This window comes from Bos indicus x Bos taurus, chromosome 22 (genome assembly GCF_003369695.1).
Source record: "Bos indicus x Bos taurus breed Angus x Brahman F1 hybrid chromosome 22, Bos_hybrid_MaternalHap_v2.0, whole genome shotgun sequence".
NCBI classification, from domain to species: domain Eukaryota; kingdom Metazoa; phylum Chordata; class Mammalia; order Artiodactyla; family Bovidae; genus Bos; species Bos indicus x Bos taurus.
The window spans coordinates 8,060,091-8,071,658 of NC_040097.1; the positions used below are offsets into that span (position 1 = coordinate 8,060,091).

Genomic DNA, 11,568 nt, shown 5'->3' on the forward strand with positions numbered 1-11,568 from the left:
AAGGACTGATGTTGAAGCTGAAACTCCAACAGTTTAGCCACCTGATGCAAAGAGCTGACTCATTTGAAAAGACCCTGATGCTGGGAAAGATTGAAGGAGAGAGGAGAAGGGGATAACAGAGGATGAGATGGCTGGATTGCATCACCAACTCAAAGGACATGAGTTTGAGTAAACTCCAGGAGTTGGCGATGGACAGGGAGGCCTGGCGTGCTGTGGTCCATGGGGTCTCAAAGAGTTGGACATGACTGAGCGACTGAACTGAACTGAACTGATGGGAATGCAGACCTTTGGTAATAAAGCGGAGGTGACCAGTAAGCAGAAGCAGGGGAGGAGGAATAATATTACTCATGCCCCTGCCTGAGTTAAGTTTTACTCCCAGTTCCAGTCTCTCTTGACTCTCTACTCTAAGCTATAAAGGCTATGAAATTAGGGTACAAAGCCCCCCACAGACATGCTGATAACTATAATAGGAGTACAGGGAGCAGGGACCTGCTAGCTAAAACCATTCCTAGACTCATCAGTGAGTAGGTGTGGACTCACCTCCCCCTCTAGAGCTTAATGAGAACCATGAATAGTTTCTTAGCCAATGAGAAACTAGTTTTCTACAGAGTATGTCATATGCAACCCCACAACTGCAAGGAGAGAACAGCATCAGAACACAAAAGAATAAACATTTATTCACCTGACATCAGAAATCTCCATACTCCATAACTGCCTCAACACAACTTGGGGTAAGCCTGGATGTGGCCGCTGGAGCACTGAGAAGAGGGTTCCAAGACTGAGTTGCCCCAGGAAGATTTGTGTGGCAGAGGATGGGGACTCGGATCCACACTGGGCAGCAGGGGACCTGCCAACCCAGACAACTGAGTCAGAAGTGAACACAGTGAGGCCGCCTCAGTCTCCTAACAGTCACCACGCAGACTGGTTTGATAAAGTGTCAGGTCTAATGCTGATGCACCGCTGATGATGTCTCTTCTTTGTTAGATGATGCCCAGATGTAGATAAAGAATCACGAAGCATCACCTGGCAGGTTGCTGTCCATCCAGCTGGGATGGTTCACCCACTCCTTCCCAGCAGGCAGAGCACAGCCAAGGGGTAGGCATGGGTGATGCAGGTGCCTGGAACAGCAGGCTGGAAAGCTTCCAGGGTTCCTTCCTTGCTACCACTTTCTGTCCTGTGGATCTCCACAGGGTCAGTGGGTCCCAAATGGAATTGAGGAAACAGCACTGAGTAGGAGTGGAGGTCAGAGGCAGAGCTAATTGAGACTCAGAAACAGTGGGGAGTGTGGACCAGGGTGATCACAGGGCCACCAGGAGGCCCAGGGGCAACACCAGAGACAGTGATAGGATCAAGAATCCAGCTGAGGCACAAGAGGACACCTTAATGATGTGATCAATGATCCAGTCCTTGTACATGCTAACTTCTGTATAAACTATAGGCAATTCACTGCGACCACAGGCAATGCCCCAACTCACAATCCCCACCTGGACCCAGGTGTCATTAAATTCACAGACCAGGGGACCCCCAGAATCTCCCTGGAGAAAAAAAAACAAGAATGGAAGGGGATCATTATAAAAAAGGCTGATTTCCAGCAAGGCACTAGGGACCTTGCCAGTGTCACCAAGGTCCTTCCCCAGGTACCCACCAGGCCCAGGTTTCCTTGAATGACATTTGAGAGCTAAATACTTTAACATCATCTGAGAAATACTACTACTTCTCAGGTGCTCAGGAACCCACAGGAGCTATAAGGCCAGTGAGCCCTGAACATCAGTCCTGCCAGGATATACTCAAATTCTCCTTCAGTGCCCCTAACCCTCCCCTGCCCCTCTCCAAGCCTCCCACCACCCAGCAACTAAAGGGGCATCCCCTGGCACTGTGAGGAGCTTCCAGAGCCCTTCTCGGGCTCTAAGGCCAGAGTTTATTCCACTGGTCAGTCCTGGGCCTTCCCAGCTGCGACATTCTCTCACTATCATTCCAGCATGGGGGCACCAGAGTCCTCACCTCTACACTGAAATCTCTCCCAGTCCCAGCTCCACAATTCAACTACATCCTCTTCCAGCGGCCCCTCTCTCCAAACACATCCAGACTTGCAAAACCCCAGCTCACACACACTCTGCACATCCTTCCTCAACCCTGTTCCGGTAGGCCCCTCACCAACCAGCTCATCATAAACTCAGAGTCCTCCTCAAGCTCTCCCTCACCCCATCCTCACATGTAGTTGGTGACTAGAAGTGATGACATGAACACAACCCCTTTCCCAACCCCCACCAGCCCAGGTCCCGCCTGCAGCTCAGCACCATTGCCCACACAACGAAGAACAAACTCCCGGCCTACAGGCCTGCCTGGACAGGACCAAGAAGCGCAGCACAGCCTGCAGGCCACACGTTCTGACTCCAGCCCCTACTCTGGCCATACTGGCCTCCTCATTGCTCCAGACTGGAAACCCATTCCCTAAACATGACCGGTGCGTCAGACCTTGAGCCTCGGACTCACTGCTCCCTCTCCCACAGTGATGTTCTCCTCTTGCCAGGATCCAAACACTCATCCTCTGAGACCTGTCCCCTGTCCCCAGCTCAGGAAGGCTGCTCGGGGCAGAGGGGAGGCTGTGGGCCCAGGGCTCCTACAGGCACTCCCAGGGGGACCTGGGACTTCTGTCTCTGGAGGGCCCACATCTGTATAGTAAGATGTATAATGTCTAGGTGGCAGGTTTGTGAGCTGAGAGACTGAGCTAATGTGGGTGAATGCTCACACTGGCACAGGAAGTGACTACAGAAAGAAATCAGTTATAGGAACTACGTGATTATCATCATCACCCCCAACTTCACCACACCCTGGCAGCACCCCCAGGATGGGAGGGCTGCTCCCTATTGGAGGAACAGGCCAGGCCAGCTCATGGGTATCTTGAGGAGTTCTCCCCTGAATCTCCTTAAGTAAAGGCTGAAAGAGGAGGTGGGAAATAACCCAGGCCCAGCTGCTGAGGAATGAGGAAACTGCACAGCCACAATACAGAGGTGGCGAGGGACCCATCAACTCACCTTGCAGGGGCTTTTAAGATCTTCGTGATAGCCACATATCATCCCTTTTCGAACTAATGTACGACGATATCCTAAGTGTGCCTGCAATTTCTTGTTACATAATGTGTGGCGAAGAAGGATTTGGTCAGTCTCCTGAAGAATTTCTGGCAGCACTTTGACTACAGAAAGACAACTCAGAAATAAAACATTTGCTTGAGTGGAATAGAACGGGGCCCCTAGATCCCATTCTGGGTCTCTTTTGTTTGTTTGAGTTTTTTGGCTGCACTGTGCAGCATGCAGGATCTTAACTCCCTAACCACAGATCAAACCTGCACCCCCTGGAGTGGAAGCGTGGGGTCTTAACCACTGGACTGCAAGGAAGTCCCACACTCTGGGTCTTGATCAGTACATTCACACTCCTATCTTCTAAGAGAAGGAAGGACAGTGGGTTTTGTCCCATTTGACACAGAAGGACCTGAGGCCAACTGCTGACACGGGGAGCAGACGAGGTAAGAAGCTAAGCCAAGTCAGGAGGAGGAACGGATCAGGACACAAAGAGACAAGGCTTCTTACAAGGCCTGATACAAAAGCAAGTGTCGCCACTCTGAGTATCAGCAATAGCAGTGACAGTGTCTGTACAGGGCAGGGTCACAGACTCCGGGACAGGCAGTGCCCACAGGTACCAACCCAGCCTCCTCCCAGGGCTGCTCTGGCTAGACCTACATCCCAGGACAAGAAGCTCCCTCCCCACCTGGCAGGTAATTCCAGAGCAGGACAGCTCTGACTGGCAGACAGCTCGTCATCCTGGAGCTGAAGTCCACCCTGGAGAGGACCCACCATACCCAGACCCCGGCCCCCAGGTCTAACGCAACAGGAGGAATCCCTACTGCACTGCAGTCACTCCCAGGCAGCCTCAGCTCCACCTGCTCCCTTGCCCACCTGTAGAGAACCAGCCTCCCTGTCCCTCCCTTCAGCCTACTGGCCAACCCCAGGGCTCCAGACTTCCCCCCTCGGATCCTGCCTGCCAGTCTCACCGTCTTCCATCTGTCGGCCCCATCCAGTCACCCAGCACCGTGTCCCAGTTTCTGCTTCAAAATTCTTTTCAGGGAGACACACTGGCTGGATGAATGCAGAATAATTCACAGAGTGGGCCAGCAGAACAAGGGCAATGTCATTAATCAAAGTTCTAACATCATAAAAGCTATGGCAAACGATGTCTCGAACTGGAATGACCATCCCCGACTCGGGAAGTAACAGTGTGCTTCCCATCCGCACTGTATATTCCTCAAAGCTGTGGAAAGAGAACATGCCCCTCACAGAGATGCTGGAGGGGCTACACTCCCCCCCCCACCCCTTCCAGGTTCTTCTCATCCTGATCCCATCTCCTACAACAGCCATCAGGGCTTTCCGGGTTGCTCAGCAGTAAAGAATCTGCCTGCCAAAGCAAGAGACATAAGAGACTCGGATTTGATCCCCAGGTCTGGAAGATCCCCTGGAGGAGAGCGTGGATACCCACTCTGGTATGCTTACCTGGAGAATCTATGGACAGATGAATCTGTTAGGCTATGGTCCATAGGGCCACACAGAGTCAGACACGACTGAAGTGACTTAGCACACATGGCAGCCATTGGCCTTTTTCTCCCTCTAAACCACATCCCCTAGCAGACCCCTAACCACTGGAGTCAGTGGTCTACAACTGAGGTCCCACAACCACTGGAGCAGAACCTGGGATCTTGGTAGAAATGCAGAGCTCATGTAGCACTCACAGTGAGCACCAACTAGGGACTGTGGCCTCTTTTTCAGATGAAGAGGAGGAAAGGGGCAGGAATGGCTCCACTTCATAACAGCCTGAGCAGCAGGCCAAGCCCAGAACAGAAAACACTCACCCAAATATGCAGTGAGCTGCAGTCAGTACCCACTGTGGGGCAATGAGGGAGCCTCCGCACACGTGTTCATTGTTGATCTGCAGGCTCACCTGCCAGGGCCACTTTCTGTCTGGGGCTGGCATTCCACCAATTATCCTCATTTTCCGATGGCCGCATGTTCCTTGGCTCACTAAAACGAGAGGCTGGAGGTGAAGCTGCTGCCTCCCTTCTAACACCTCCACCACCTTCCACCGCCGCCACCACCACTAGCTCTGCATCTGCACCCCACCCCCTCACCACTGAGGTAGAGACAGATTTCCTCTCAAACCCACCAGGACAGTCAGCCAGCCAGGCACGTACTGCCTCTAGTTCCCAGGCGGGCCTGTGAAGCCCCGCGTAGAAAGAAGCAGTACCTTGTGCAAACCACCCTCCAAAGGGAGGAGGGATCTGCAGAACATCTTCCGCTGGGGGTGTAAGCAGCCCTGGAGCTCTTGGAACCTCCTCAGATTTCAGGTGTCCTGGAGCTGAGGGGGCCTCTGCGTTTGCCCGGCTCATTGCAGAATCCTCCTTGGGTCTGGCACCCTCACCTGAGGGAGGCGAGGGACCAGTGAGAAGGCGCGGCCTGGAGTGCAGCCTGTCAGCACCGGCCTCTGCCCAGGGGACCATCCCCAGCTCCCACTTCCGTCCCCCAGCCCTAGTCCAGCCGTCAGCCCCAGCTGCCACCCATGCAGTGCAGCCTAGCCACCTCCAGTCCTTGCCGGCCCTGTCTCACAGAGCTGTGGCCAAAGGAACAAGAGCCAGACCAGAAGGCCTAGGGAGCTGCCTCCGCCGCCGCGGGGAACTCCCAGAGACGCCATGGCCGCCTCTAGCCGCCTCCGCGCTCTGCGGCGCCCCCTCGTGGGGGCTACGCGCCTGCCCTCCCGTTGGAGGGAACGCAGAGCCAGGGCCTGCGGCTCCAACATCTTCACTTTATGCTTCTTCAGCCGTGTTTCTTCAATCCAGCCTGGTTGTGGTTTCAAGGCCCTTGAACTCGTAATTAAGTTCTCCACATTAAAGTAGAGATATCAGGAATTAGATGCCTCAGCGTGATCTAAACACTGGAGACTTAAAAAAAAAGAAAGAAAAAATGCGATCTGCCCAATAAAACATAAAAACAAAAAGAAGTATGATAAATAGAAAACCACAGGACAAAATGGCAGTTTCCAGCCCGAACATAATAGCATCTGCAATAAGCGTGAATGAGTTGAACATGCCAAACAACAACTTTCAAACTGGAGGAAGAGGCAAGGTTCAGAAGTAGACCACTGAAGGTACAAATTTACACAAAGATACAGACACCTGGAAAATAAAGAGAAAGCGGAATGCCACAACACGCTGGTGCAAAAGAAACCAAAAAAAGCTGGGATGATATTTTAACATTTGATTATCAAATGAGAGCATAAAGAGAAGACTGTGTAAAGGACAGAGGGAGGTAGATACATAAGATACATAAGAAAAAGCCTTTAAAAGGCGAAGCACAGGGACCAGTTATGGGAAACTGGAAAGTTATAATTTCCTCGTGATTTCCCTTTTAAAGGATGGCCATTCACTAGGGTTTTGACTTTGTTTCAGAAATATGGGATTTTTAAAAATTGATTTTACTATTATTGATATGTGGCTCTTGAACAGAATGTGTATCACACGGATTCCCTGAGATTATTGATTTTCCATAGGCTCTTTAAAAAATTTACTTAACTGCACTGTGTTTAGTTCACCCCACTCCACTGTTCTTGCCTGGAGAATCCCAGGGACGGGGGAGCCTGGTGGGCTGCCGTCTGTGGGGTCGCACAGAGCTGGACACGACTGAAGCGACTTGGCGGCAGCAGCAGTGTTCAGTTGTGGCACACGTGATCTTTTTAGCTGCAAAAGGTAGGATCTAGTTCCTGACCAGGGATCACACACCGGGCCCCCCTCCCGCCCCGCCCTCCCTCCCGTCACATTGGGAATGCAGAATCTTAAAATTTGACCACCAGGGAAGTCCCTCTGTAGGCTTTTACTCTGCAAGTTCCCTGAGCATTCAAAAAGAATAAGTGTTCTGTCGGCAGTTGTAAAATTCCTCATAGCACTGTTAGGTCTAGATGATGAATTGTGAGAGGCAACTCCTCTGTGTTTTTGCTTAATTTTACCTACATAACTTATCTCCTGGAAAATCCCGTGGACGGAGGAGCCTGGTGGGCTGCAGTCCATGGGGTCGCTAAGAATCGGACACGACTGAGCGACTTCACTTTCACTTTTCACTTTCATGTGTTGGAGAAGGAAATGGCAACCCACTCCAGTGTTCTTGCCTGGAGAATCCCAGGGACGGGGAAGCCTGGTGGGCTGCGGTCTATGGGGTCCCACAGAGTCAGACACGACTGAAGTGACTTAGCAGCAGCAGCAACTTATCACCTTCCTGAGAGGAGCATATAAGAAGCTCCAGTTTGCAATGCCTAACACATCACTATGAAGAAAGCTGAGCACCAAAGAACTGATGCTTTTGAACTGTGGTGTTGGAGAAGACTCTTGAGAGTCCCTTGGACTGCAAGGAGATCCAACCAGTGCATTCTAAAGGAGATCAGTTCTGGGTGTTCATTGGAAGGACTGATGCTGAAGCTGAAACTCCAATACTTTGGGCACCTCATGCAAAGAGTTGACTCATTGGAAAAGACCCTGATGCTGGGAGGGATTGGGGGCAGGAGGAGAAGGGGACGACAGAGGATGAGATGGCTGGATGGCATCACCAACTCAATGGACATGAGTTTGAGTAAACTCTGGGAGTTGGTGATGGACAGGGAGGCCTGGTGTGCTGTGATTCATGGGGTCGCAAAGAGTCGGACATGACTGAGCGACTGAACTGAACTGAACTGAACACATCATACTTCTAACCAAGTACACAGGCTCCTCATCTCCCACTTTCTAGAGAGTAATGGATGCCATGAAAACTCCCCCGGTTAAATGGGAAACTAGTTTCCTAATATGCTATGTGTAACACCACAAACTTCAGGAGAGCACAGCTTCAGAACATACAAGAGACTCTCCAAACATTTATTAGTTTCATACCTGAAATTTCCATTCTCCTAAATGCTGAGTGGTGAGTGCAGAGCCGCCACTGCAGCACTGGGAAGGTGGTTCCAAGACTGAGTTGACCCATGAGGGTTTATGCGGCAAAGCCTGCACACTCACAGAGTGATCTGCACTGGGAAGCAGAGGACCTTCTCCCAACCCAGACAACTGAGTCAGATATGGAAATGAAGAGGCCTCCTCCCTCCCTCCCAACAATCATCAGGTGGGCTGGTTTGATAAAGTGTCAGGTCTAACACTGCTTCACTGGTGACAATGGAAAAATGTTCTCCAAGACTCGTGCAGCATCCTGAAGCATCACCTGGCAGGTCACTGTCCATCCAGGTGGGATGGTTTCACCCACTCCTTCCTGGTAAGCAGAGCACGGCCTACAGATAGGCCTCGATGAGGCAGGTTCCTGGAGCATCAGGCAGGTACAATTTCAGTCTCCACTTGCTGCCACTCTGTCCTGTGGATCTCCACAGGATCAGTGGACCCCAAATGGATTTGAGGACAGGGCATTGAGTAGGAGAGGCATCTCAGAGGCAGGGCTAATGTGAGACTCAGAAGCAGGAATGGCAGAGGCCAGGGTGATCACAGGGTTGCCAGGATACCCAGAGGCAGCAACAGACACAGTAGCAGAATAAGGAATCCAGAGTCCAGACCCGATGCTTGACTCATTCTTGCAGTGATCCAATCCTTGTAGAAACTAACATCTGTGTACACTGCAGGCACTTCTTTCAAACCACAGCGATCACCCCAGCTCACAATCCCCACCTGGATCCATGATGTCTGAAACTGACAGACCAGGGGACTCCCAGAATCTCCCTGGAGGAAAAAAAAAAAAGAAACAAACAAAAGAATGGAGGAGATAATCATAACAGGTTGGCAACTATGAAAGGACTGGGGAGACAGGCACCAAGGTCCTTCCCCAGGCCCAGGTTTCTGTGAATGACATTTGAGAGCTGAACACTTTACCATCATCTGAGAAATACCATTCTTTCCCAAGTTCTAGGAACGCACAGGAGCTATAAGGCCAGTAAGCCCTGGACATTGGTCCTGCAGGGATATACTCAAATTATCATCATGACCCCCACTTTACTGCACGCTGGCAGCACCCCCAGGATGGGAGGGCTGCTCCCTTATTGGAGGAACAGGCCAGGCCAGCTCACAGACGTCTTGAGGGGTTCTCTACTGAATCTCCTAAAGCAAAGGCTTTAGGAGAAAAATAAGGTGGGAGATAACCCAGGCCCTGCTACTAGGGAATGAAGAACCTCAATACAGAGGTGGCAAGGGACCCATCAACTCACCCTACAGGGACCTTCGCTCTTTATGTTCTGGGCACAGACCATTCCTTTTTGAACCCGATTCCCTGATTTATTTGATGTTTTCTCGACCATCACAGCACATTGCTTTAGGGGGATGATGAGTTGCTCAGCTTCCTGAAGTTTAGGTGACATTGAAGCTGGGTCTACAGAGACAATTCAGGAGTAAGAGAATCTGCATGAGTGGAACATGGCAGGGTCATTCAGATCGCACGGTGGGTCTTGATCAGGGCATTCACACTCCTTCCCTCTTAGAGAAGGAAGGACAGTGGGTTTTGTCCCATTTGACACAGAAGGACCTGAGGCCAACTGCTGACACAGGGAGCAGACGAGGTAAGAAGCTAAGCCAAGTCAGAAGGAGGAACGGATCAGGACACAGACAAGGCTTCTTACAAGGCCTGATACAAAAGCAAGTGTCGCCACTCTGAGTATCAGCAATAGCAGTGACAGTGTCTGTACAGGGCAGGGTCACAGACTCCGGGACAGGCAGTGCCCACGGGTACCAACCCAGCCTCCTCCCAGGGCTGCTCTGGCTAGACCCACATCCCAGGACAAGAAGCTCCCTCCCCACCTGGCAGGTAATTCCAGAGCAGGACAGCTCTGACTGGCGGACAGCTCATCATCCTGGAGCTGAAGTCCACCCTGGAGAGGACCCACCATACCCAGACCCCGGCCCCCAGGTCTAACGCAACAGGAGGAATCCCTACTGCACTGCAGTCACTCCCAGGCAGCCTCAGCTCCACCTGCTCCCTTGCCCACCTGTAGAGAACCAGCCTCCCTGTCCCTCCCTTCAGCCTACTGGCCAACCCCAGGGCTCCAGACTTCCCGCCTCGGATCCTGCCTGCCAGTCTCACCAAATTCTAAAGTGCGGCCCCATCCAGTTATCCAGCACTGTGTCCCAGGTCTCACTTCAAAATTCTTTCTAGGGAGACACACTGGCTGGATGTATGCAGAATAATTCACAGAGTGGGCCAGCTGAAGAAGAGCAATGTCATTAGGGGTAAGGTTCCAATCAAAATCCTTATGTGATTTGATGTGTTTAACTGGAACGACCACTGTAGTTTTGCAATGTGAATATAAATATGTGGTTCCCATCATCACCGTAAACTCTCGAAAGCTGTGGAAAGACAATATGCCCTCACAGAGATGCTGGAGGGGCTACACTCCCCTCCACCCCTTCCAGGTTCTTCCCAGCCTGTTCCCATCTCCTACCAGCCATCAGCCTTTCCTCCCTCTAAACCACATCCCCTCCTCACCCGTAACCACTGGAGTCAGTGATTCTCCAAGTGAGGTCCCAGGACCACAGAGTAGCACCCGGGATCTTGGAAGAAATGTAAGACTTATGTTTCACTCACAGTGAACACAAATTAGGAGCTATGGCTTCATTATAAGGTAAAGAAAGGAAAGCTCAGGTACGCGCTCAGGTAGGGGGGATGTGAACGGCTCTGTTTCATATAACCCAAGCGACAGATCAAGCCCGCCGCACCAGATACTTACTGTTCTACACAGTGAGCTGCCGTTAGCACCCACTGTGGGGCAATGAGGGAACCTCCGCATCTGTGGCGACCTCTTAACTGCAGGCTGACCTGCCAGGGCCACTTTCTTTCTGGGGCTGGCTTTCCACCAATTATCCCCAAAGTCCGATGGCCACAGGCTCCTTGGCTCAGTAAAGGGGACTAGAGTGAAGCTGCTGTCTCCATTCCACCTTTCCCATCACCTCCACTTCCCCCACCACCTCCAACACCACCTCCAACTCCACCTCCACCACCGGTGCCTCCCAAAGCAGAGCCAGGTTTCCTCTCAAATTATCCAGAAGGGTCTAACCCTGCAACCCACTCCACCCCTACTCCCCCACCCCTGGCCAGGACATGATCCCAGTTGGCCTCCAAGCAGAAGTACAGCCCTGTCCAGAGGCAGTACCTAGAGGAGGCAACCCTTCCAATACAGGGGTCTGGCTGGATCCCACAGTCTCTTTCGCTGTGGGTGTGGGTGGCAAAGGAGCAACAGTGGGTACTGGGACCTGCAGGGATTTCAGTTGCCCTGAAGCTGATGATGCCTCTGGGGTTGCCAGGCTCATTGCATAATCTTCCTTGGGTCTGGCACCCTCACCTGGGAACATGAGGGTCCAATGAGAAAAGCAGCTGGCTGCAGCAAGGACCCTCATCACCGGCTTCTTCCCAAGAAACCGTCCCATCTCCAAACCCAAATTCCTAACCCCCACCCCCGAACCCCACATCCCAGTTCCCAGTACCTACCCACACCCCCTGCAAGTAACCCTCACCCTCA

At 51.9% G+C, this 11,568-nt stretch overlaps 1 protein-coding gene across 1 annotated transcript; it reads right to left on the reverse strand.

The window, feature by feature from the left end:
* Positions 1–1,298: 1,298 nt before the first annotated feature.
* Positions 1,299–5,062, reverse strand: LOC113880449 (serine protease 44-like). Its single transcript, XM_027522633.1, has 4 exons — positions 4,901–5,062; positions 4,036–4,305; positions 3,036–3,177; positions 1,299–1,535 (listed from the first exon to the last, which is right to left on the reverse strand). The coding sequence occupies exons 1-4, from the start codon at positions 5,038–5,040 to the stop codon at positions 1,299–1,301; spliced, it is 789 nt and encodes a 262-aa protein (XP_027378434.1). The 5' UTR covers positions 5,041–5,062.
* Between the last annotated feature and the right edge of the window lie 6,506 nt (positions 5,063–11,568).

Excerpts from the sequence above, each read along its gene's own strand:
- LOC113880449 (XM_027522633.1), bottom strand. The coding sequence starts at position 5,040 with ATGAGGATAATTGGTGGAATGCCAGCCCCAGACAGAAAGTGGCCCTGG. Across the intron at positions 4,306-4,900 it reads GCAGCTCACTGCATATTTGG|CTTTGAGGAATATACAGTGC; the intron begins GTGAGTGTTTTC and ends CTCTTTCCACAG. Across the intron at positions 3,178-4,035 it reads GAAGACGGTGAGACTGGCAG|AATTCTTCAGGAGACTGACC; the intron begins GCAGGATCCGAG and ends AGTGCTGCCAGA.